At 58.5% G+C, this 25,749-nt stretch overlaps 2 protein-coding genes across 2 annotated transcripts; one reads left to right on the top strand and one right to left on the bottom strand.

Moving 5' to 3' along the window:
• Window positions 1-651: 651 nt before the first annotated feature.
• VOLCADRAFT_95254 (uncharacterized protein) lies at window positions 652-7,885 on the top strand (the record flags this gene model as incomplete). The annotated part of the gene is made up of 9 exons (XM_002954407.1): window positions 652-750; window positions 1,599-2,156; window positions 2,646-2,789; window positions 3,186-3,338; window positions 4,240-4,413; window positions 5,098-5,162; window positions 5,686-5,720; window positions 5,799-5,999; window positions 6,963-7,885. 9 exons carry the CDS (start codon window positions 652-654, stop codon window positions 7,883-7,885), a joined length of 2,352 nt encoding a protein of 783 aa, XP_002954453.1.
• Window positions 7,886-8,652: 767 nt separating this feature from the next.
• On the bottom strand, window positions 8,653-19,208 carry VOLCADRAFT_95253 (uncharacterized protein; the record flags this gene model as incomplete). The annotated part of the gene is made up of 13 exons (XM_002954335.1): window positions 8,653-8,679; window positions 8,984-8,986; window positions 9,938-9,947; window positions 10,712-10,838; window positions 11,288-11,948; window positions 12,713-12,957; window positions 13,928-13,992; window positions 14,276-14,337; window positions 15,209-15,295; window positions 15,699-15,778; window positions 16,010-17,126; window positions 17,579-18,072; window positions 19,172-19,208. The coding sequence occupies 13 exons, from the start codon at window positions 19,206-19,208 to the stop codon at window positions 8,653-8,655; spliced, it is 3,015 nt and encodes a 1,004-aa protein (XP_002954381.1).
• Window positions 19,209-25,749: the final 6,541 nt, after the last annotated feature.

Below are 25,749 nucleotides of genomic sequence, written 5' to 3'. Positions count from 1 at the left end.
GCCATATCTGTAACATCAGGCAAAGAGTACCCAGGGAGATGACTCAGGGAGCTGAACCCTTCTTACATTCCTCCCTCCTCGAGCGAACGTCCTCGGGCGCCCCCGGGCATATCCCATAGGAATTTTTGGTTACTTGAGATCCCGGAGGATTGTGAGTTTGCTTGATAATATGACATATAACCCGTTGTGAAACACATTCTGACGACACCGTAGATACCAGCATTGTACTGACGCCTCATAATTGCGCCGCGCTGTGAAGCAAGGCATTTCACGTTTATATGTAATACGCGCATATGTATACTCGGGTACACGCGGATTTTCCTTAAAACTTAAGTCCTTCCTAATTCCTGCTTCCGACTCAGCGTATGTTGATGAGCTGTACAGCATCAGCACTCACATATGCGATATCGTGGGAAGGACATGGCAGTCCAGTTGCAACCCGTCCACCCATCGCAGCTGGCGCTGCCCGATGGCGTACCTTAAATGGCTGAACGCTATCTCGTGGGTTGCGGTCATTATACATCCGTTGTTAAGCTCCCTTTGCAATTAAGGTCATATCTTCTGTATGTAGTAAAAGTTGGAAAAGTCTCTAAGCATCCCCAAGCCGCAGGGGTAGAAGAGGTCTTCTATCGTGAAAAGCATAAACTTAACATGAAGGCCTGGCATATGGGAACGTGCGCTGACAAAATAAGTAGGCAATTACAGTTCACGCAACGAGATACGTTTGAGGCGGATATGATGAACCTCAAGGTTAGTTTCTTAGGCAAATTATCCAGGATATAAAACATAACCAAACGTCGTTGAGTGTGTTATTTCGCGGCTTAGGGGGAAGGTAGCGAAAACTCCATAGGCATGCTTCTTGCCAGCTACAGCAACAGTGGAACCGCCCCTTCCGGCACAAGCATTCAGTGTTTTAGAAAGTAAATAATGTGAAGACCTTACTTCCTGCCGACGTCATCGAGACCAAATGGAGAAAGAGCTTTCCACATCCGTACATCATATACAGACATGACAAAGGACATCGACTTCACAGCTTTTTGCCAAGGGAGTATGCACAATGTATTGAGTGGCGGCTTTACATTGCAAAGATAGGCGCATAAGCGGACCTTGCTGCGAGTTCAGGCATGGCAGGACGCTTTGTGCGTCATAGTTGTCAAAACGCAGCTAGCCTCATGCGCAGGGATCAGTACTGATATCTCATATCGTCTCATTTGTTTGCGTGCCTCCAAATTTAATACTTTGCACAGGCTGGATAACTCGCGTAGATAGTCCTGCTGCAGCTTGGACCCGAGCCTTTCCGCAGAGGTTAATCTTTTAAGTTACCACGTCTTAACGTATATCGGTAAATCCCTGTCACCAAAGAACCGCTCGATCAAGAACCTGCTGCTACTTGGAATCAACCGTCGAACCTTGCCAGCTATCAAGTTGCCCCAAGCCACACGCAGCGCTAGGCCATTCCCGGCTTGCATCAACAGCAATAAAACTCCCCTTCCATGCTGCCGTTGGGACAACATCCTTCTCATCCCTTGCCTCCAAACCAGCAGCCTGATGCGGGGCCGATGCTGCTGCCTACTCCTTCCCTGTCTCCAAACCAGCAGCAGCAACAACAAACGCTTCCCCAGCCACTTCCCCAGCAATTTCAGCCTCAGCCTCAACCACACCAGCTCCTAGGTGGACAGGGCCCACATGGAACTCTCCAGGGAGAGGTCCCAGATATCTATACCAGCAGCTTCTCAGCCATGGGAATGCCCGCCATCCCGGGAGCACCACAACTACAACAGCCTCAACCACCTGCCAGCGGCAGGACCTTCGGCAACATCTTTCCCCAGCGACAAAATCTCAAGCCAGCATCAGGCACGCCGTCGCTACCCCAGCAGCCGCAGCAACGTGTATTTCCTTCTCCGCCGCCGCCGCCGCCGCCATCACGACCTCCTGTAGGAGCGAAGTTAACGCTGCCGGCCGCTGCCGCCCCTGTCGAAGACGTGCTGCCGCCTTCGCGCGACATGCAGCCGTTACAGGAGTTTGTCGGAGGCAATTGGCTGTTCGTGGTGTTCCTGCCGTACTTTATTGCTACGGCACTCCAGGACACGCATCTGCGCATCGGTCTCATCATTGGCGCGGCGGGCTCCGGTGTGGTGTTCATGGCTGGGCTGCTGGTGTATGCTCTTAACATGCGAAAGGCAAGCTGTGCGATCCGCGGGTTTCGAGGGGGGGATCTATGTATCGATGTGGTGCGATTCCTGCAATAGTGGACGAGATATGCTTTTTTTCCTCTTCCCACGTCTTTCAAGTCGCTCCCTAGCTCCTAATCTTTGATGTGAGTTGCGGTTCAGCGGAGAGTTATGTCTTGAGCAAAGCAGTCAGGCGGAATTCAATTGTGCCGCGTGCTGTCTGCTGCAACTTTGCTAACAAACTCATCACTGCGCGGTCCTATCCTTTTCGGTGATTTACCTGCCACGTCATGTCCTGAGGCTGTCACACTGGACTTACAGCTGTTTGGGAGTGTGTTGTGGAGGGAAATACGCCGCCAACAGACCCCTTCATCATAGCAACTACCCTTGCCAACCAACTCACCAACCATTCAAGACCCAACCGGCAACCACCTAACTACCTGAGCATGCTCCCGTGGTTGCTCTCAATACCAGGTGTTTCCCCATATCTTGGAGATGCTCATGCCCATCATCTTCGTCGTACAGCTGGGCGTGTCGTACCATAGTACAGCTTATGAGGAGGAAATCATCCGTACCTACCCCTTCATCACGCACTCGGCACTTGCAGGAGTCTGCCTGGTGCGCAACCTTTGCGGATTTACTTTCGACAATTTCAAAGAGTAGCGAATTACATGGCGGGCTGTTCTGCTGTACTGCAGTATGGATTTAGCCTGGTACGATTAGATGAGATGGACCAGGCTTGCTCGGGATGTTTTAAAGGATGCATTCAACAATTCGGAGCGTCAGTTAGTATTGTTTCAGCATGTGTGCGTGTATCTCAACGATCTTCGGAGCCGCGATGAGGAAAATGCCGATGCATGGTGGTACACGAGGACACCTTCATACCGAAGCGTGCTCTTTAGTCTGTGTTCCCGCCGCCCACTCCCTTAAGCCTGTCTGCTTATCCGCCTGTTTGTCCGTCTGCCTGTCTGTTCTTCGTCTGTTTGTATGTTTGTATGTCTGGTCTGCGTGCAGGTCTCCATGATAATTTGCTACCCAGTGGGCTACCAGATAGCCCAGGAGCTCGTACACAAGATGTACATGACCAACCCTGCCGTACATCGCGTTGGGCTGTATACAACTGCCGTACTTACAGCCTCGTTGGTATCGTCGTGCCTGCTGTACCTGGTAGGGCTGTTGCCTTGTGTCAATTCTTGGGATCTGTTTTGTTATGTGGGACTGTTATGTGAGGCACAGCTACTTTGAGACACGACATTCCCCTCGCGACATAACCCCAGGTCGACCCCCAGGTCGACCGGTTGGGTACTGTGCTGGCATTAGGCAATAAACTGTGGGAGGAAAGAGACGGAAAATGGGAGGAAAGTGGGAGAATGGGGAAAATGGGGGAAAATGGGAGAAAATGGGAGGAAAATGACGGAGGAGAACTGGGTGTTTGAAGGAGACATACAAACAGACTTGAAAAGCGTGTCCCTCCGCTTGTTGGTCACCCTCCGCTTTCTTATGTACTATGTACGACATCCCTTCCTCGTGTCGAAAGCGCCTCACCATCCGCATCATCATCCGTGTCATATCCCACATCCGTACACACGACCACGCATCTGCGATATGCATGCAGCAGACCGGTCTGCGGCTGCATATCGCAGATGCATGCAGCAGATGCATGCAGCAGATGCATGCATGCAGCAGATGCATGCAGCAGATGCATGCAGCAGATGCATGCAGCAGATGCATGCAGCAGATGCATGCAGCAGATGCATGCAGCAGATGCATGCGGCAGATGCATGCAGCAGATGCATGCGGCAGATGCATGCAGCAGATGCATGCAGCAGATGCATGCGGCAGATGCATGCGGCAGATGCATGCGGCAGATGCATGCAGCAGATGCATGCGGCAGATGCATGCAGCAGATGCATGCAGCAGATGCATGCAGCAGATGCATGCAGCAGATGCATGCAGCAGATGCATGCAGCAGATGCATGCGGCAGATGCATGCAGCAGACCGGTCTGCGGCTTCCCCGGCCTTCCCCCACCTGCTGCCTCCGGGCCCCGGCGTCCCCCTCCCCCGCAGGCGCCCGTTTGTAAGGGTTACGATGACCGGCACTTCAACGCCCTCAACGTCATCTTTCGCCTCATCTACCCCTGCCTCGCCACCTTCCTGGCGCTCCTGTTCATGCGCTTCTTTCCGGACGTCTACCTGCCCAATTTTTCTGTGGTACATGGCCTCAACCGAAAACCGCCAAACGTGCGTGTTTTTTGTGGCGCGTGGGGAGCTTGGGCTGGCCTCGGGATGGGCAGGGGGGAGCTTGGGGATGGAATGGAGTAGGAATCGATTTGGGGTTTAGTTTCGAGAAATGGTTGTGGTAGGGGCTGCGGTTTTGGCTCGTGTGAGTTCCTGGTTTCCTGGGTGGCTGGCTGGGTGGCTGGCTGGGTGGCTGGGTGAGTGAGTGAATGACGAATGAATGAATTGCGATATTTTCTTGCATTGGATCTCTAGGAAAACGCGCAATTCATTCATTCATGCGCCAAGTCACGTAACACTCATTACTGGATTCCAAGAAAGGAGGTTGACCAGTGGCTCCACAGCCGCGCCGGCCCTCCGGCGCCCTGCCTGCCCGCCTGCCTTCTCTTTTCGCCCTGCCTGCCTATACCTAACTTTCACCTTCCTGCTTACTTGTGTCCCCCCCTTTTCTTTTCTTCCTCCCCCTCCTCCCCATCCCCTCCTCCCTCCCCCTCCTCCTTCGTCCTCCTCCCCTCTCCTCCCCTCTCCTTCCCTCTCCTCAACCCCCCTCCTCCCCTCTCCTCAACCCCCCTCCCCCCCTCTCCTCCACCCCCCTCCTCCACCCTCCTCAACCCCCCTCAACCCCTCTCCTCAACCCCACTCCTCCACCCCCCTCCACCCCCCTCCCCCTCCTCCCTCCGAGCACAGCGTGTTCCGATCTACTTGGTGGACCCCAGGAACCGCACACCGCCAGCCATACTGGATGCGAGCATGTGGGTGCGGGTTGAGGGGTCGGGTGTGTGGGGCCGGAACGGAGCTGGCAGTGTGTACGTGCATGTGCGTGTGTGTGTGTGTGTGTTTTGGAGGGGAAAACAAGAGAGGGGGGGGGAGTGGAGGGCGGGTCATGTGGCCCGTGGCACTGACATTATTGGAGCACTCCAGTTTACCTACCGGGCGGGCGTTACGCAGCCTGCTGCCGCCGTCACAACCTGCCTTGCTGTGCGCACGTATGTATGTATGGGGGCGTGTGCATGGGGGAATCGTACGACTGTACGATGCAGGAAACACGAATCAATTGCCGACGTCCCCTTGTGTGGGTGGATGGATGTGTGAGCTAGGCGAGGCTATAGGAATGTTTGTTCTTCCAGAACTACAGCGCCCGATCTGCGTGACTTGATTTACACTGTTTGAATGTGAACGGACTCAATCCGACTCGACCCGACGAATCATCCACACCACCCGCAACTGTCGAGGGGCCAATGTGCCTCACACCACATCCTCGCAACACCCTAACAGGTTTCAAACCACGGTCGACGCGGTCGCCAAAGCCCGTGAGGCCGCGCGAGAGGCGGCACTTGTCCTCCCTGGACGTGGGCCCCCGTACCCCTCCTCACCCACCGCACCGCCAGCGCCCCTGACCCCCCGCTACAGCCCCGGGGGCTACAGCCCGGGCGGTACGGCAGGTATGGTGCCGTACCCGTCGGCTGGGCATGGAATCGGTACGGGGGCTGACGGCGTGTACGGCAGCGGCGGCGTTGGCGGTGGGATTCCGCGGGTTGTTCCCGGCGGCGATGGCGAGCCGCATTCTGTGTATACTTACTATGCTGCGGGTGAGTGCCGACTGGGGGAGAGGGGGGCCTCGGGTGATTTTTTGGGGGGCCGTGTACGAAGGCCTGCTGAGTTGACAAGGTTCGTATGCAGTACAGTACGGGATTACCGCATCGTCAGGTAGCGGTTTCACTTTCCTGGTTGACACAAGTGAGGGAGTTACCGAGATTTCCAGCTTTTGACAACGTTTTTGACAACTTTTTTTGACAACTTTTGCCAACACATTTGTCATGCTTTCGTCTCAAATCAGCGTGAAGCGGTTTACGTGTTAATGTTGGAAGAGATATTATTGAATGCCGTCGTCCACCTCGGCGCCGCCATTACATTGATCGTCGTTGCGATTGTGTGCGTACGTATTTACATGCGTGTGCCTGTACTGCACGTGGACAGTGCGCGCGTGGGATCATCGAAGTTGTACGGGACTCGAAAGGTGCCGTACGCACCCATCTCGCCCCACTCGGAGGTCCTCTAACCCCCGGGGGGTAGGGGGGGCTCGCGACATTTGTCGACATGTTGCAGTAACGCCTCCGCCGCACCCATTGCCCCCTCCCCTCCTCCTGCTGCTGCTGACGATGATGATGGTGACAATGATGCTGACGATGCTGCTGCTGCTGACGATGCTGCTGCTGCTGCTGCTGTTGTTTTCGGCTGGATTTTCTGTCCGACAGGGCCCCCTGCAAAGCCGCCGCTTGCCGTGTACGCCGTGTACGGAGATTACGACGCTCTGCCGGCACAGTACACTGGTGTTTCCTCCACAGCCGGACTGATGCCGTACAATAGCAGACCTGTTGACAGCTACGGGTTCGGGACGCATGACCGCTATCACCACAACAACATGCTCCATCAACAACAACAACAGCAGCAGCAGCAGCAGCAACGTTACTTGTACGGCAGTGCTGGCGGCGGCCGCGGTGCACTTGTCCACCACCCTAGGCACCAGCTCGCCGGCTCTGGGCCGGATTCAGGGCCGTACGGAGTTAACCTCCCCCTGCGCAGCCTGGCTGCTGACCGCTTGGCTGATGATGACTACGCGCCTGTTCACTTGCCACCACTACCACCACCACCACCACTTCGGCAGCATCTCGACGCCATCGTAACGCCCCTGGGGACCCCGGACACCCGGGCGCCCAGCGGCGGCGGCGGCGGCGGCTACTACGCAGCTAACGAAGTGTTGGGCCCAACAGGAGGAGCAGGAAGAGGAGGAGGAGGAGGTCTTTTTGAAACTTCTTATTATCCGGAGGGTCTGCCGCACACCGCAGCGGCGTCCACGCCTCGGTACCGACTGGGGTCGCAACAGCAACAGTACCAGCATCAGCAACAGCGGCAGTACCAGCAGCAGGCGCGTCTTGCCCCTGGTTACTTGGGGCCTGCAGGAGGGGGAGGAGGCGGAGGAGGAGCACCTGCTGCAGCGGGGACACAAGCAGCCGGCGCGGGGGCGGATTGGACCGGATCAGGCGTTGTTTTTCCACCGCCGCTATTCCCGCCGGGTGCTGATGCTGCACAAGGTAGCGCCGCGGGGTACGGCCTTGAAGCCGAGCAGCTGCAATACGATGTACAGCAGTCGTATCAGCCGTACGGCGGTATGCAGGTGCCGCAGGAAGTCATCGGCATGGTCGACCGGCAGCAGCAGGTGTCGTACCAGGATGACGGGTACGGTTTGGCGGCGGAGACGGAAGTTGCGGAGTCGCCGCTGCCGCTGCCGCTGCCGCTGCCGCCGCCTCCTCCGCAGCCGCTGCCGCGGGCATCCGTACGGGTGTCCGAAAGCCGACCGAACCGGTCACGATCGCCGCTGGGCATTCAACGCACCAGCAGGCTCGCAGCAGCTGCCGCTCCTTTGGGGAGTAGGAGGGAGGAGAGCTTCGGCCTGGACGCCGAACTGGGGGGGTAGCTCCCTATAGCCTCCACAGCAACCCACGGACACACTTCCAACTTCAACAGGATTGTATGAATGTATGTACGTTTGTATGTATATATATGTTGTCGTACTTGAGCGTCGGCGCACGTGTGTGGGCCCTCTACTCCGGCTCTGGGGCTCGCTCTCACAACTGTACGGCAACTCTGCCGTAAATCTCTCGGACCCGGTTGCGGTTGTTTTGCTGAGTGGCTGGATGACCGGATATGACCGGATATGACCGGACAGAAGAACGGTTTGATTGGTGGATGGAGTGGATACAATTGTTGAGCGGCCGATGCAGGCAGTGATGGGCAGGAGGAGGGCATGGTGATGTTGACAGTTGATGGTGGTGGTGAGTGGGGATGTGGGGGATGTGGGGGAACGGAGCAGGCAGGCAGTTACGGGTGGGCAGGAGGGGGGGAATGGATGGATGGTACCGTAGGTGCCGCTGCAGAAGGACAGGGTACTCCGGGACTACTGGAAACATGTTTTTGATGGGGCGCAGGAAGGGGGGTTTAGCAGGAGGGGGGGAGTAGCAGGAGGGGGGATGGGTGTTGAAAAATCCGAATGATTGCAGAGATGCTGACCGACCCACTTGTTAATCTGCACATTGGTGATCAGACGGGGGCAGATCCGACTGTTGACTGACTTTCGACCTGATGCAGAATTTTAATTATGGCAAACTACAGTCATACATAGATACGTGCATTACACGATATGGGTTTTCTGAAATATGAGATCCTTAAATATTATTTGAAATATCATACTTTATATAAGAGATCCACCTCCTGGGAAGGAGGGAGGGAGATCTGGAGGTGTGCGCCGGAGGGTGATCGGTGTCCTCTTGTTGGGTGATGTGTGGCTGTCGTGTCGTGTGGGGTGGTGTGGGGTGCGGTGGGGTGGGGTGGGGTGGTGTGGGGTGGGGTGGGGTGGGCTGGTGTCGTGTGGTGTCGTGTGGGGTGGGGTGGGGTGGGGTGGGGTGGGGTGGGGTGGGGTGGGGTGGGGTGGGGTGAGGTGGGGTGGGGTGGTGTGGGGTGGTGACTGCAGGCGGTGAAGATCTCGGGAGGGAGGGAAAGCCATCTCCTCTCGCACCCGCTGTGATGCAGTGGATGGTGGTGGTGGTGGTGGTAGAGGACTGAACATACTCACCACTACCCTACACTGCACATGTGTAGTGCAACCCCCCGCACACACGCACGTGCATGTTCCCTTGCTTGGACCCTCTTGTTGGTTGCTGCGTTGCGTACGACACGACCTATGACTTGCCTGGTCTGTTCATATTTGGCTTTTACTGCAACAACGTGTAGTTAGTTAATGCTGGTGACCAGTTCTAATGCCACACTACCACACTACCATTTGCCCGCTCGTGTTTGTGCTCCCAGCGGTCTCTGCGCTGTGTGCACACATACATCTGACTGCTCGTTCTTTTCCTCGCACGCTTAAAGAAGCAGCACAGCACATTGCACTTCGCTCGGTTGGTTTCTGGATTGGTTGTAGTCGTACCTGCCGTACATCCGGTACGAAGTATTGTACCTGCTTTTACACATGGCTCCACGTTACGCCACGGACTTTTGAGCTTTTTTAATTGAGGTGAGGTGAGGGTTCGGCTTTTGGCTAATGGCCTTGCCTGTCGATGCACGAAATTTGCTCCACGCCGCGCAACTACTCCGTTGCTTGGAGAAATGAAACATCATGAAACAGCGCAATTTTTAAATGAGTCCGTCGTTGGGAACAGGGAAGGTCCGTTCCTGGAACAGGCGCGGCCATGTTCCCGGAACAGTACGGCTATCACATGGAACAGGAACACTTTCCTTTGGAACAAGCCCTTTCTTTCATTTTCTTTCACACGTTTGTATGGCTTCTTTGTCCGTGGATAGTACATGACAAACAATGAACGCAAGGCGCGCTTACGGTATCTCGCTTCGTCTTCCCCGCCATTCCCACGCGCCTATCCTATAAATGGAGCAATTTTGGCCTATATATTGGTGTGAAGCAAACAGCGAAGGCGCGAATTGATTGGCCTGACGTGACGTGACCTGACATTACTTGACTAGGCCTGTGAGGTCGGAGGTAGGCGAGGTTACAGAGAACGCATAGTGTCACGGCGATCAGCTGGGACGCTGTAAATGTTTCTGGTACCAACTCTTTCCATTGCGCCGGAGGAAAGATGCGCCTTAGGTCTTCTAGGAAGTGCACCGCGCTGACGACGGTGGCCATCAAGACTATAGCTGCCACGGCTGCAGCCGCCGCCCATCTGTATCGTGGGCCCATATTTCGTTTACTTCGGCTAGCTGGGAGGCATGCACATTGTCGTGAGTGGGTCTCTATGGGGTACGCTAGCAGATGTGAAGGTACGCTCGTCCACCGGGCGTACCCTTACGACTTTCGCGCAGCGCAGTGCTAGGGTCCTTTAGAGGTTTCAAAACACCCATGCGCACCCTAGTGGAGTTGCAATAATGACAAGCAGCGTCCGTTTCGTTGGTTGGACCTTGTCCGTGCGACCGGTTTGACGAGCGGTTCGTATTATCGTCATAAATAGTGTACAGAGGGCGAAAAAGTCAAATTGAAGCATATCTAAGGTTAGGAACAAGTTTAAGAAACTAAGAACAAGGGAGTTTGTTCTTGGAACAACTTTCATAGGGAACATAGGGGTCCCTGTTCCCAGCGATCTAGTGTAAACAGGAGGTAATGTCATAAATGGGCCGTTGCGGCAGTGGGCAGTGGTATCATAGCTGCAGCCGCCATCCTCAACGGGTCGCAGCCGAGCTGTCAGTGCTTCCGGCAAGGGCCATAATGCCTAAAACTGTGTTGTTCCGTCACCTCCAAGACCTTCGGAAGCACCAGGCGCCCAGCCCTAGGCCCCGGGGTGGGCAGGCCAGGGCGAAGTGAAGGGCGCTGCGGGCGGATTCCGGAGGGAACTTCCGCGCGAAAAGGTGGCAGCGATAACCTGTTGGGTTGGGATATTAGAGAGGTCGGGGAAGAGGACGAGCGGGAGGGACGAGCAGGTTGTGCGTAAGCGCGCTTGTTAGCCAGCACCGAAAACAACGCCGGAAGCTATTGGGCGAAACCTCTTCATCAGCTCGCGCTCCCGTCGCACAAACCCTTCTGTCCTATGTACTCCATCGTTGGGCCCTACGCAAAGAAGTGAAAAAATGAAAAGCCGCTCTTAGACAACATAAACCGCCACCGGGCTTCCTCGCCACATATACACGTACTACTACGCATATGTAATGCACATTAACACATTCACTACTACCTATATCCTTAAGCTAAGAAAGAAGAGCAAATTTGAATTGTAAAGTGTAAGATGAAACGCTCATCCCTTCCCCCTCCGCCTACGTCCGCTAGCCAGCCAGCGCGAGCGAGCCTGAGAACCACACCAATCCAATTACCCACCTAGGGGCACGTAGCCGAGACCCTCCAGCCAGGCGCGCAGTGTGGGAGCTTCCACGTCCGACACCGCCCCTGCATCCGTCCCCGCCGTCGCCTCCACTGCTCCTCCTCCTCCTGCTGCTACAGTCGCACCCGCAGGTACGGGTGGCGACCACGGCTTTGACGGCGGTCTCTGCCCTAGCTGTACGGCAAAGACGCGGCCGAGGGACTTCAGCGAGGCGGAGGCCCCCCTACCGCTACTGCCGCCATAACCGCCGCCGCCATCGCCGCCTTCAGCACCACTACTTCCACCGCCGATGTCGTCATCATGATGGTGTTTTATCCAGCAGCCCTCGTCGGGGCCCCAAAGCCGGTGACCGTCAGGCAAAGGCGGCGGCTCATCTGCCGGCGCTACCACCCCCACCCCCACCACCGCTGGCGCCGCCGGTAGCGCCAGCAACTGCCACAGCCAATCGAGGCCCCTCCACAGCTGCTGCTGGCGATGCCGGCGCCATCCCCGTACCCCCTTCACACGGGCCGCACCCACACCACCTCTTCCTCCTGTACTTTTACTTGCCACCAGATCGGCGGCCAGCTGCCGGATGTCAGTTGGCTGAAAGCTGCGAGGGTGCCAGCCTCCACCGGAGGTCCAGTCCGCGAAGTGCGCTTCTCCCAGGCAGTCGGTCTGAAGGGAGTGAGAGGGCGGTGGATGGAGCGGATGCGGACGGGAGGGCGGAGGAAGGAGCGCTCGCCGTGGGGCAATACGGGAAGAGGAATCGGGGAAATTAGGAAATTAGAGTGGGGGCTGGTGGGGTTTATGTAAAGGGGTACCTCACACACACACACACACATAATCAGAAACAAACACAAGCCGTAGATATCTAGATATAGGAGAATAACGCGGCGCATGGCGCTTGATTACGGGCTCGGAGTATTATCTCGGGGCCCCAACCCAATCCGACCCGACCCGACCTGATAAGCTCTAAGTCGAGCACACCTGGTCTTCCAGGCCGTAGGATGCCAGGAGAGTTGGTAGGTAGTGCTCGTCGCTGACGCACGAACGCGAGCTGGCAGTTAATGCACGGTGTAAGACCCACGGGTCACCACCAGACATCGTGCTCCTCCCGTCACCTTTGCCTTCGCCGCTTGGGCCGACCGTGCTACCCTTGCCATCGACGACATGTTGGCTGGACGTGCCGCCACCTCTGCTGCCGCCGCTACCACTCGCTGCCCTGATCGTCAAGTTCCCATTCCGGTTACTGTTAGTGCTGGTGAACTTGCTGCTGGGCCCCGATGTCGATCCGGGCAATGGACCAACTCGTGGGACCCGCGTCGCCTTGTCCCCCATCAGCGTCCGCCTGCCCGGTGGCTGAGGCGGCAGCTCTGGGGCCCCGCTCGTGATGGTTGCGGTCGTCACACCACTTATTACCCCCTTATTTCCACCTCCACCTCCGCCTCCGCCTCCACACCTGTCAAGGCCTTCATCACCCTTGCTGCCGCTGGCATCACCGGTCGTGACGCCGCCCGCTGCACGTGTCCGTCCAGTACTTGTTGCAGCATGCCCGTCGGCGTCACTTGCTGCAGCTGTAGCGTCATTTGCTGTAGCAGTAGTGGCAATAACGTCATTTTGATGACTCGCAGCTGTTGTAGTAGTAGTGGCGACGGCGGCGGCGGTGGGAAGGGATCCTCTGCGGCTGTAGCAGAAGCGGTGGAAGACCTCCGCCAGGTGCTGGTCTGCAACCGCCAGCGCCGCGTGTTGCCGCGTCAGCACAAACCACTGCGAGCAATGCAGCAATGCAGCGACAGCAACATTGCCTCGGGAAGGAGGCCACTGGTGAAGCTTAACCACCCTGTAACAACATCAACATAGTAAGTATGCTGTAGCTACCTCGGGCCCCTCCCACTACCGGTAGGAGGGAGCATGGAGACCACCAGCGAGCGAGGCAGGAGCACACAGCTCCGTGTTCCATGCTCCATAACCCCCGTGCCACGTTTCGCCATGAAACACACCTTTGAAGCACCCGACTTTCCTAACTACCAATGGTTCTCTCCCGACGCTGTAATAGTTTTCAATGATGACAGTCGACCGTCCATGGGGCCCCGGACCCTCTCCCCCCCACACCACCTCCTGGAGGGGTTTTACGGTCGCCTTCCCCGGGCCCCCAACGCACTCATGCGGAACTTGTAACTTATATTTCATCTTTGGAAGTGAGGGAGAAATTGACGGTAGATTTATTTGGGCCCGATTGTGTTTCTGGCAAATTGAGCAACTATTGATTATGTTATCAGATGCAAGAGAGGGATAGATTATTTTTGGAGATTAAATTTTGCGCGGGTGCTGTTAACGAGGTAGGGGGAGTTTTTCCGTGAACCAACTCTTGCAACTGCTCCGCAGCAACCGCTACAACGACAATAACCGTTAATACAAACTACTTTCTTCCCCGCAGACTAATGCTTGTGTAGACCTGGACAACCCCGCCAACGATAACCCCGCCCCCCCCGGCCCCCACCGCACTCGTGCGGAACTTGCAAACCCCCGGTGACCTAACTTTCATTTCCGCTGCACGAGACACACACACACGTCCCCCCACCAACCCCAATTCCACCACATACACATACATACAGATACAGCAACTCAGATACCGCAGGGGTGCCCAGGACCACCTGCCTGCGAGCTCTTCCGCCAATGCTCTCGACGGAGGTGCGGTGTGGCCATGGACGCGTGCCACCTGAGGGCACCGGATAGGGGACCCTCAAACTTAGCACCGGGGTAGTCCAAGGGCTTGTGGGCAAAAACGAAAAGAGGATGGCATGAAAGGAAACCACACGTGAAGACGAGGAGCCCTAGGTGGGAAAGGCGGGGCTTCTAAGAAGGTGGTAGAGGATGGTAACAACTTAAAAACCTAGGAAGCCAGGGGCTGAAGGAGGGCCCGAGGACGAGAGGGCCCGAGGGGTTAAAAGAGCGTCGACGACCTTTTTTGCTTCACGCGTAATAATTCCTTCGCACCTTACCTGCTGAGTTCGATGTCCACATCCAGGCACGCATCCACTCGACTCCGCTGCTCCCAGATGAGCTGTGACCACACGTGGGGGGCGGGCTGAGGGCCAGAACACCCACGTGGCACCAACAATGCCACCCACCATCGCCGCCAGCACCAGCACAGGAACCCACTCCATCGCCGCCATCGGGTCACAGGGAATCGCGACAGCAGTAGCGCAGCAGCCGCAGCGACAGAGCAGCAGCATCGCCGCCACCAACCACAGTCCACGGGGCCACGATCAGCAGCAGCCGCCGCAGAGGTGGAAGCCACCCGCGGAAGAAGAGACCAGTGCAGCCACGGGGAAGAGGGGAGGGAGCGCAAGCAAGTGCCGCGAGAGGGAAGCGGGGAGAAGCAGGAAGGGAGGATGGATGAAGGATGGATGAAGCCTTGCTGGACTTTGGCTGTAACAACTACCCTGCGCTCCGTCCTCCTCCTCCTCCTCCTCCTCCTCCTCCTGCTCCTCCTGCTTCGCCCCCTCATCACCGCGCCTGCGCTACCTCCTCTTCCCTTCACAGCCCTACGTGTCGGCCTACGTCTAAACCCTAACAACACTTTAGTTCCCCTTAAGGGGATGAACTAAAGGGGATGAGGTCTTCCCCTAAAGGAGAACCCCCTAAAGGTCCCCTTCCAAGCTCTCAGTTCTCTCTCTTCTTTCCCTCACTCCCCCGTCTCTCTTCCCATCGTCCCGCCTCTCAGTCTTGCCGTCCCCACGCGTTCCCTGCGCCTTTCCCCTCTTTCGTCTCGTAACTGAGAATCGCCCAGTTGCTCTTGAGCAGCTGAGCCGCGGCCTGGTCAGTTCCCCCCTCTCCACTCCGCCGTCGTCAGCCGCCCTCCCCCCCAGCATCGCTCATCAGTCGTCCAGTCGTTTGCGCTCTCTCGTGCGCTCTCTCTCACCCGCACCCACCCTCACGGGAATGGAAGTCTCGCTGAGCAGCACCAGCCGCACCGTCAAAGAGTCCCGCAGCGCCGCGGAGATTAGCAGCAACTCGGCCTGGAGAGACAAAAGATGGCGGGGGGGAAGAATGGAGGAAGTACTTTCACTTTGGGTTTTTCTGAAACAAGTGGAGAAAAGAATCCAATGTTGAGCTCCAACTGGGTTTATACGGGTGTTGATGTAATAATATACGACAAGTAACGACGATAAGACAATGCGAGGGTTGTTGCAACGGCATTGATGCCACCACAGGGATGGAACCCCCCACAAAAAACACCAAGGTTTTTGAGGACAGAGCTCTGCTCCGCTCTCTTCTTTTGAGGCAGTTCCTGCTCCACCGCCCTAGGTACCTCCTCTAGATGGCGCCGAGATGCTCCTCCATGTCCATCCAACCGTCTGTTATGATGTACGTCTGTTACCCGTCCGTACATCTGTCCGTACGTTTGACCACGCAACGCACATGTATCAGGACGTGCTGAGCGTAGCCCCTTGTCGTGTTGGCTCCGCGCACCAGCACCGCCTGAGATAGCAGGCCCACATCTGGCCGCCGGGAGGGGTCCGACATATGCACATACAGACGAAAGAAGCGCCGCCAGCCGCCACCGCTGCTGCTGCCAGTGCTAATACCGCCACCGCTGCTGCTGCCGGTGCTAATACCGCCACCGCTGCTGCTGCCGGTGCTAATACCGCCACCGCTGCTGCTGCTGTGGCGACGGCGGCGGCTGACGCTTGCACCTGCGTTCCCGCTGCCGCCGGCCGCGCTGTTGCCACCTTCACTCGTCGCGATACCGCTGTCCGGAGTACTGCCGCAGCTCCACGCTGTCCACATCTCCTCTAGCTTTCGCGCCTCCTCCTCCTCCTCCTCCTCTTCTCCACTCTTCGCCGCCGTCCCCCCGCCTGGCATCCATAACCACCTCAACCACCACCAACGACCAGATTCACCTCGGACTCGAGGCTGTCTGCCAATCACCGTGTTGGATGCCGCCGCTGAGGAAGCCGCATCGGCCGGCGCTGAAGGCAGCGCCAGCAGCTGCCGTACATCCCTCTCCGCTTGCGCAATGAGGTACGACGACTCCGCAGCAGCGGCATCAACAGCATTCCATGGCATCTGCCGCCGCCGCCGCCGCCACCATCCCCAACCCAACAACCACCTTTGCCATCGCTCCAGTCGGGGCTGTATCCAGCCTCCCTCGACGCTCCGACCACTCGCTCGCATAACGTCGATGCGTTGCCGTACAGCCTTTCGCAGCAATCGCAGCACATTGACCTCAGCCCAGGATGCTGTGGCCTGGTGCACTGCGGCTGAAGGTTTCGGAGCCGCAGACGGCTCCTGCGTCCCTGTCGCCGTCGACCCCTCTGGAAAGCCCACACCACGATTACAACCACAACCACCACAACCGCGGTTGCGGTTGTTACTCAACGGTAAGTTGTTAATACTGTTGCTGCTACTGCTGACGCCGCTGCACTCACATCCGTTCCGCATGCCGCTGACGGCACCTGCGTCGCCTCCGCCGCCTCCGCCTCCGCCGCGGATGCAGCTCTTCATCGCCACCGCTGAACTGGCATTGCCGCCGATAGGGTTGCCGCTGCTGCTGCTCCCAGTTACGTTGGCAGCAGCGGATGCGGCGTCGCGGCACCAGGGCCGCGGGAACAGCTCAGCGACCAGTCGCTGACTGACGGCGACAAGCGCGGCATCCAGCAATGCTGCCCTCACCGCCGGAGCTGAAGCTGAAGCTGAAGCTGCATCCGGAGCTAGGGGTGCTGCTGCAGGCGGGGCCCTGATCCCCCCGTCCGATGGTTGCGGTGATGGCCGTGGAGTATGAAGAAGCTGCGGAGGCTCGTCTCCCGGCTCCGGCTCTATGGGCAACAGGTGTTGTTGGGCATAGCCCTGTGTGGAATGGTTGATGTTTGTTTTCGGTAAAGCAGGCGCGCAATTGCGCGTGCCTCCTTAGCAAGGCTTCGGTCCCTGCACGACTAATAAAACATCGCAGAGAGACGAGTGGCCGGCCGCCGTGTACAAGGCTATATTAGTTTAGTTTAGGGGTGGGGATATGGTATACCCGTCTAGGCTCGTCCGAGTTGCAGACAATATTAGCCATATTGGCCGCGATGGCGACTGCGATGGTGGACACCGCAGGACACAAACAGGCCCTGTTACCCGGCACGACAACACAGGCGGGGTTCCCAAGCTCATCTAAATTCCATCGCTGTCGCCTCTTCCTTTGTTTCCTTTGTTTCCCTTCGTCTGTGTGTCATTCCAAGAACCAATCGGCGCTTCGTACTTTTCCGTACCACCGTCCCTCACCGTCGCCGCGCAGGGTTGCACACCGTCTCTCTCACCGAGTACGCGGCCTCGTCGTACTGCCGTAGCGGTGGCTTCAGCGCCCCGCCTACAAGGGCTTGCAGGTCGACGGCGGCGGCGCGGCGTACGGCAGCCACTGGCGGCGGCCGCCGCAGCTCCAGGGACGCCGCGCTCTGCAGGAACGCGATCCAAAGGGCCTCATTGGCTAGAGGACCATCACCCTGGACCAGGAACAGCAGCGCCACCCGAGGGATGATCGCCTCGGGCTCGGGCTCTGAGTCCGGCTCTACCGCTCTAGCTGCAGAAGAAGCCACAGCAGCTGCTCGTGCTGACATCGATTCAGGCGCTGCAACTGCAGACAGGTCATCTACGCGTTTGGGGATTTTAGGCGTACCAGGATCTGTACGCGTGTACGTGTGCGTGTACGTGTGCGTGCGCTCCTCAAGCGCCTCAGCTGGAGGGGCCCCCGACGTGCAGCTGCAGGGACCCGTGACTCCCACCGTCGCTGTTTCCTCCGCCAGCTGCTGCGGGTCTGTCGCGGCGGCGGGGGTGGGTACGCCTGTGCCTGCGCGCCAAGGGCGTTGACGCTGCCAGTCGGCAGGTGCTGATGGTGCTCCCGCTGCTGCCGCCGCCGCCGCCGCCGCTGCTGCTGCTGCTGCTATTGCTGCTGCTACAGCAGGTTCGACACTGGGTTGTTGTTGCTGCTGCTGCTGTTCTTGTTGTTGTTGGTGGTAATAATGATGATGCTCGGATGTGGCTGCTGTGGAGGTGCCGTCCTTGCGTATACTGTCCAGGGATGGTGGTTGCGACTGTGCTGGATGTTGTGATGGTTGTGTAAACCCTAGGGAGGTCCTAGAAATCAGCGTGGCCTCGTGGGCCTTGTGCAAGTTTGGCGACGGAGATTGTGGAGAGCGGGTAAGGGTGAAGCCCGGGAGTCCGGGCGGCCCCTCCTCCTCCTCCTGTGTCGCGCGCAGCCTGACAGCGCCCCAGATCAGCATCGAGGTGCCGAGCAGGACGAGCGCGAAACCGAGCACAAGCCGGATCGCGACAGGCCCGCGGGTAACGGTGCGTAGCAGCACCGCGTGGCGGTGCAGCGCAGCGGCGGCGGCGGCACCGCCGCCAGCGCCGCCTCTGCCGCCGCCGCTGCTGCTGCTACTGGCGATGCTGCAGCTGCTACTGCTGCCACGCATGGCCGCTTGATACAGCTTCACCGGCGCACCGCGAAACTGCCGTCCTGTTTGTGGCTTTGCACTTCAAAAGCGGAATATATTTGGAATGGCTAGGGAAATGGCGGTTGTGAACGGATGAGGATGTTCAGCCCGGCATGGTGCTAGTGACGCTTGAGGCGGTAGTGGTGAAAATGGAATTTTCGAGAAGCAGTCGCGGATAGGCCGACGCTAGGGAGTCCGAGGTGTGACGGCTCCATGTGCCCGAGGAACAGGCGCTGGGAGCTGTTGTTACATCTGTCAGCCAACAGCAGAAGGTCATGGGGCCAAACTTCATCAAGCTTTCACCCCTGCTGTCATCCCGTTAAGCCAGTTTACGTGCGGCGGCTCATTTACAGTACACAGCGAGTTTCACAAGGACTTAATCCGCGAATGCTAAATGCTGGGGCCTTGCGCGTTGCGTACCTTTTCTAGTAGCGTCTTTGTGAGCGCGTGTGCACATTACTAGTCAAGAGCGCATGCCGCGCGCGCGCTCTTCCATTTGATCCTTAAAATGAGCGAAAGTAATTACCGCGTGGTAAAAGTCAGGGAAGTCCCCAGAGGGAGACGTAAGCGACACACGAAACCGTGAAATAGGAAAACTCGGTGAAGAGAAAGAAAGCCACGCACACACGGCAGCTGCGAAGCGAAGCAGCCTTGCAGCAGCTTTGCGGCAGCACCCGTATTGCACCCAGGCTTGCGTGTGCAGTACGCGATCCTCGGCCGTCCTTTCGGCAATGCCTTTTTTTCCACGCGCACACCCTGCCCCTGCTTGACGCCGCTGCCATGCATCCCTGTACAGCTGCAACGCCTCTTCCCCGCCCCCCTCCCCCCTCCCCCCCCACACGCCAACAAGAATAGCGCCTTTGGAGGGAACCCGCATCATCATACAGGTAGTGGCAGCTGTCCACCGAAACGCAGGTGCAAATCATGGAACACCGTACTTGTGTCCGTTGGCGATTCCCGAATGAACGAAATGTGCGAGCCGCTAAGAATTTACCAGCAGCACAGCCAACGTCCTGTTCCCTCGCCGCCTACGACCAAACATTGTCCGAAAACCTAGGTTCTTTTACTACCCTTGACGCTGCCTGCACCCCGGGACCCCTTGGATACTACGCAATACCCACCTCGGCCATCACCTCGGACCCCTCCTCTGCCGCAAATTTGCCGTATTTACTAACCGTATTTCCTGTATTGCTTGCTCGTACATCCTCTCGCATTGTTCGCGTCAATTGCACCCCACCGCACGGTTTATATGTTCAAACCGGCTGCATGGAGCCCCACTGCGACGTGATTCACGCACATCCATCCTAAAATCTCCTTTGCTCGCTTCGTCTCATCTCTATGTTGATATTTAATTATTGTTTCGTTTAAAACGAGTTGCAGGATGATGGTGGTTGTAGGATTGCTCATTAGATAAGAAACGCTCCGGCTGCGTGCATACACAGACGAACGTATACGGATACATCCATCCGTATCAATCCACCCGCGTGCCGATGCCATTTTTTTATCACCCGCCCTCTACACCCACCCTCACCTCCGCCTCCCCTTCCGCCTACACCTCCACCTTCCTCTCCCCTTCAACCTCCACCTCTACCTCCCTCTCCCCTTACATCTACACCTCCACACCCGGAATGAATTGCTCGCAGCGCAGCAGGTCCAGACTGCCGCCGTAGTAGATGCTCACGTGCAGCGGTACCCGCAACCCCAGGTGACCCATGACACCCGCACTGGCGGCCTCCTGAACCGCCGCCAGCGCCGCCGCCAACATCCGCTGCCGAACACACAACGCAACACGCGCCTCGCCGCACCAGACCAGCGACGCCGCCGGAGGCGGCAGTGCTAGTGGCGCGGTTGAGGGTGCGGATAAGGGTGGGGATGTCGTAGTAGGTGGTGGATGTGGCGCAGCAGCAGTAGCAGCCGCGGCGGCGACGCGTTGCAACGTCAGCGATGCCGCCGTGCGCACCACCTCTGCCGCCGCGGCGGACAGCTGCATGGCGCTCAGCAGGCGCTGCAGTTTGGCCGCCGCCGCCACACCGCCGGCGGTCAGCTCCCGCGTGGGCGGGCGGAGGCGCCGACCCGATGGCAATACCACAAACCTGAGCCCCGATGTGGAAAAAAAGGACAACGAAAACATCGACCCATCGCCACACCCAAAGTAAACATACTCTCAGTGCATGAACATGATAAAAGGGTGGTGCGCGTGTGTATGTATGTATGTATGTATGTATGTATGTGTGAGAGTGAGTGTGTGTCGCTGTTCGTTGGTGCTGATGCCCGGGACGAATATCGGTATGTGCAGAAGGCCTGTATGTATGGCGCCCGGTCTTACATGCGGCCTTGTTTCATGACAGAGGCCTAGCCGCGGCCTAGCCCACACGCCCCTTGCAGCCCTAGCGTACCCCCCCAGGTAGCAGGCCGCCGCCGCAAAGAGTCCATCCGGTGGAAGCGCCCGGACAGAGGCCTCGGCTAGGCATGAAATTGGCGTGCCTAGCTAAACCCCCCACCCGGCAACCTACACATCACAACTATGTGGGCGGTTAACACACCGACCCCCACCACCCCGGTGAGCATCAGGACACGCCCTCACCCACATGATCCAGTCCACCTGTTCTTTCCGTCCCGGGTCCAAATCCATGTTTCACCCACCACGGCTCGGCACCAACCACCTTACCCGTCTTTCTTGGCCTTGGCCTGTGGGTGGGAACATCAAGCGGCAGCGACCCCGGAGTATGGTGGGTGGAGGGGTGGGAAGTGGAGTGGGCGGATTTCCACGCAGCCGTCAGTCAGCAAGCACACCAAAGGGAAACCATCCAAGACAACCAGCCCCTACAGCGCATCCAACCCGTGATTCCAATGGGAGTGCTACAACCGCAAAAACCGCGAAACAGCTCTCACCGCCAGCTGCTCCCGGTGGTGTGCTACACCAGGGAAAGCCTCCAGGAAGGAAGACACCAGCGCCGCAGCCGCCACCTTGCTGTTGCCTCCGCCTCCGCCTCCACACTTTCTGCCTCCTCCTCCGTCCGCCAGCAGCCCCAACAGCACAGTCGCTAGGTCTTTATGACTGCACCCGCCCAGCAGCGCCCGGGACACCACCTGCCGGGCCGCCAGCTCCAGGGGTGGGGGGGAACACAGGCTGCCGCTGCCGCTGCCGGGGCCGGGGGTGGCGGGGGTGACGGTCGCGGCGCCGGCTCCGCCAGGGGCAGGCAAGCCCGTCGAGGTGGGCAGAAGGCGACGCAGCTTATCGGCTTGGCTGCGGTCCCGTGGCACGCGCAGTGCAAGGTTGAGTGGTGAGTATATCTGCGGGTATAGCTTTGGCTGCGGGTGTTCTTACCTTTCCTGCCAGGTGGCCGCTACTGCAGCCCAGGGCTGCGGCTGATAGAGAGCCTCCACCAGCCTGCGAGCGCAAACAGGACCACAACCACAATCACAAAAAATAAGAACAAACATAAACACAACAACAAGCATGAACACAAGGCAAAAGGGCTCAGGCATGGACAAAAGGAAAGGGAAAAGGATAGCCATGATGACAGGGACGAGGACGGACGACGTGAGACAGACAGCAAGGGTGGGGCTGCGGACAGAGCACTCAGCGCAACAGCCAGGTCACACACACAGCGTCAGGTTTATCATTTGACAGGGTTTAGGCATATGCACACCCAACCCTTTTCCCGCCCAATATGCTCACCCTCACTCACCCTTCATCCCCCGAGCAATGCGCCAGCGCAGCCAGGTGCAAGTAGGGATACAGCACGCTCACAAACACCCAGCCGCCAGGCGGCCGCAGTAGATCCTCTGCGGGCGATCGGAGCACCTGGACATGGGGGGGAAGAAGTGGTTTCGGAGTTTGGCTTTGGAGAGGGTCCAGGGGGGAGAGGGCCGCTTGGGATGGGGACTTAGGAACCATGTTACTTTGGGGGCCTCCCACCCAAACCGCTACACCTCTCACACCCACACCCAAACCGCTACACCTCTCACACCCACACCCACACCCACACCCACACCCACACCGCTACACAGACACACAAGACACATAGACACAGACAGGCAGACACACACCTGGCCCTACCTGCAGCATCGTCATGGTGTTCAGCTGTCCCGCCCGTGCAGCCGCCACACACTGGTCCGCCCCACAGCAGCTGCGTGCGCACCACACCTCACTGGCGGGAAGTGCCAGGTGGAGGGGCTGACGGGTGAGCGGGTCGGTGACCGCAACCACCGCAACGTTGCACCTGCTGTGCAGAGGCAGGTTTCCAAACAGGAGACACAGACAGCACAGACACAAGCCCGTCAGCAATTGCCTCGGGGGTACTTGCGGAAATACCCGGGCGAAAAGTTCCAAAAGTAACAAGTTTTTTGGACCGCTGCTCTCGGGGTCGCGCTACAATGGGCGGGGGCCTATAGACCTCATCTCTGGCCTTTGCCAGCCGACGCAGCGATCGGGCGCGGGCAGCACTAAAATCGGTAATAATACCACCGGTAACCACAGGTACCGGTAATGACGCCGGTAATTCGGTCGGACCCACCTCCACGCGACTCATTCATTCCTTCATCAGTATAAGAGGTCTTACCTAAGGTGAGACCTATTCTTCCGTACTGGTAGCTTCTTCCGTACCTGCTGCCAGGGCTCCCGCCACGGCCGGCTTGGCAGTGCGTCTTCTGGACTTCCCCTCCTGCCTTCGGGACTTCCGCTTCGAGGCCTCCAAAGTGCAGCGCCACACGTGGACTGGGATCCTGCAGCTCCAGCAGCAGCCCCGGACGAAGGACCCATGGGTCACTGGGCCGCTGGTACTGCTGGTTGTGCGGGCCAATGGAGGACGGCGGGTTTGTGGCTCTGTCCAGGAATAAGACCGGCAGCGGTAGGAGGCTCTGGGGGAGAGAGGGAAGCACCGGGTGGGATGGAAAGGCGGGAAATTAACTGTACAAGAAACAAGGGATCAACTGCCGACGCCCAGAGGCCGCGAAGGAAAGGAGACCCGGGTTGATTACAGGCAAGCGCGGGCCCAGGCGCGGGGGTCCACCTCCGAGGTGAGGTGAGGTGAGGTGAGGTGATAAGGAGGGGGCAAATAGATTCCAGACGTGACCCAGAAGTGAGGCGCGTGGATGGGAAGAGAAATCAGTCCCGCAGCTCCAAGAGCCCAACCCCACGAGGCCATGCACCGCAACGGCTGTCCTAGCAGCGCAAACTGCACACAGCAAGAAGCCCACTATTACGCCTTCTGCAGGAGGAGTTCGGCCAACAGCCTCTAACCTGCGTTTGGGCCGTATGTGCCTCCAAATTTCGGAGCAGACTCGTGAAAAAGGAAGGCGTGTGTAGGTTTGAGGCCTACGCTTCCGTTATGGCGAGTGCGCTGGTATAGAGCTAGATCGTCAAGGACCAGCTGCGGACGTCTTTACGGCTTATGCCATGGGCTTATGCGCCGGAGTCCGCACGCATTACGGCCGTGCGCACCTCATCTGGCTGCGATGGGACTGGACGCTATTTATTCTCAGGCACTACACTACTTCCACGCTCCGTGGTAGATCTGCCGCCGAAGTTGTACCGACCTGAACGGTAACTAGTGTGTCCATGTTTGCCTTCACATAATAACCCATAGACTTCTTTTCCTCAGTCCTCTTTTCCTCAGTCCTCTGCCTGCCTGACAGGTCTATGGATGTTCCATTCGTTTAGGCTTTGCATGATATGGTTTGTTATGCTCCTTTCCAAGTTCCCCCCACATGTAAAACACAATCGCAACCACCTTATAACTGATTCCACCTCACCCGGAGGTAGACCTGACCCTCCAGGCTGCAGCAGTACTGCTGCTGAAGCGAGGGAGCAGGCTCCGGCGCACTGCTCAGCTCCGTGACCGCCACCACGCCGACGGAGGCCGCTGCTGCAGCCGCCGCCGCAGCAGCAGCAGCAGCAGCGCCGCCGGCAGCCGCGCTGTCGTCACCGACGGCATCTTCGGATCCAAACACGCAACCCAGGCGGCCCTCCACGCCAATTCGGTCCATTGCGAAGCGCGCGGCATAGTTACCTCTTCCGCCGCCGGCACCGCTTCCATCAGGGCCGCCCGTGCAGGGGTTTCTAGAAGAGGCGGAGGCCCTATCCGTCGCCGTTCCCCTCCGCTTCGACACCCTCTCGCCCCCCTCGCCATTAGCAACCACGTCAGCAGCCGCGGCGGTGTCCTCTCCATGCGGGCCGTCCAGCCGCTGTCCATCACCATGGGCTGCTATTGCAGGTGCAGGAGGCTTCTCTCCGTCCCACTCCGCCGCCTCTGTCCCCGTCGCCGCTGCCGCCGATGCAGACCCTGGCGACGAAGCGGTCGGCAGCAGCGCCTCCAGCGTAGCCGCCATTGCAGCTACCGCCGACCCATGGGTCATTAACCGTGCCAGCGCTTCCACGCGGGAGCGCTCCGACGGCGGCAAGGCCGCGGCCGCAGCGGCCTTGACGACGAACACGCCGCCGCAGCCGTACCGCGGCGGTAGCAGCCGCTGACCTACGGGGACCCCCAGATGCAGCTCTGGAGCCAGATGCGCTCCGCCATAGCCGCCAGGTCGCCGCATCAGGTACTGTCGGTTGCACAACGCATCCACCGCGGCTGGGAGGGACAGGTCCACGGGTCGGCTCAGGAGCTCCGAAACCAGTTGGGTGCAGGCGGTGCTGGCGGCACGCATGCGGAATAACTCCGCTTTGCAGGCTCCTTCATCCAGGACCAAGCCACCGCTGTCACCGCCGCTGCTGCTGCTGCTGCTGCTGCTGCTGCTGCTGCTGCTACCGCACTCAGCTGCCCTGGAGATGGCCACAGCCGCCGCCGCCGCACCGGCTGATCCGGCGACCGTCACCGAATGTGCCGCTGCCGACAGTGCAGCCGCTGCATCTGCGTCATCGCCTCCTACCCGGAACGGCGGCACTCGCCCTGGGCTGCACGCAGACAGTAGAGGCTGCCGGACGGGCGTTGGCGGGTGCCGGTGGAGGTTGAGCCGTGTCCTGGCCAGCGCCAGTGTCAGGGGCGCCTCGA

The sequence above is a fragment of the Volvox carteri genome (genome assembly GCF_000143455.1).
Source record: "Volvox carteri f. nagariensis unplaced genomic scaffold VOLCAscaffold_42, whole genome shotgun sequence".
NCBI lineage: Eukaryota > Viridiplantae > Chlorophyta > Chlorophyceae > Chlamydomonadales > Volvocaceae > Volvox > Volvox carteri.
This window is presented reverse-complemented; position numbering and strand designations above follow the sequence as displayed.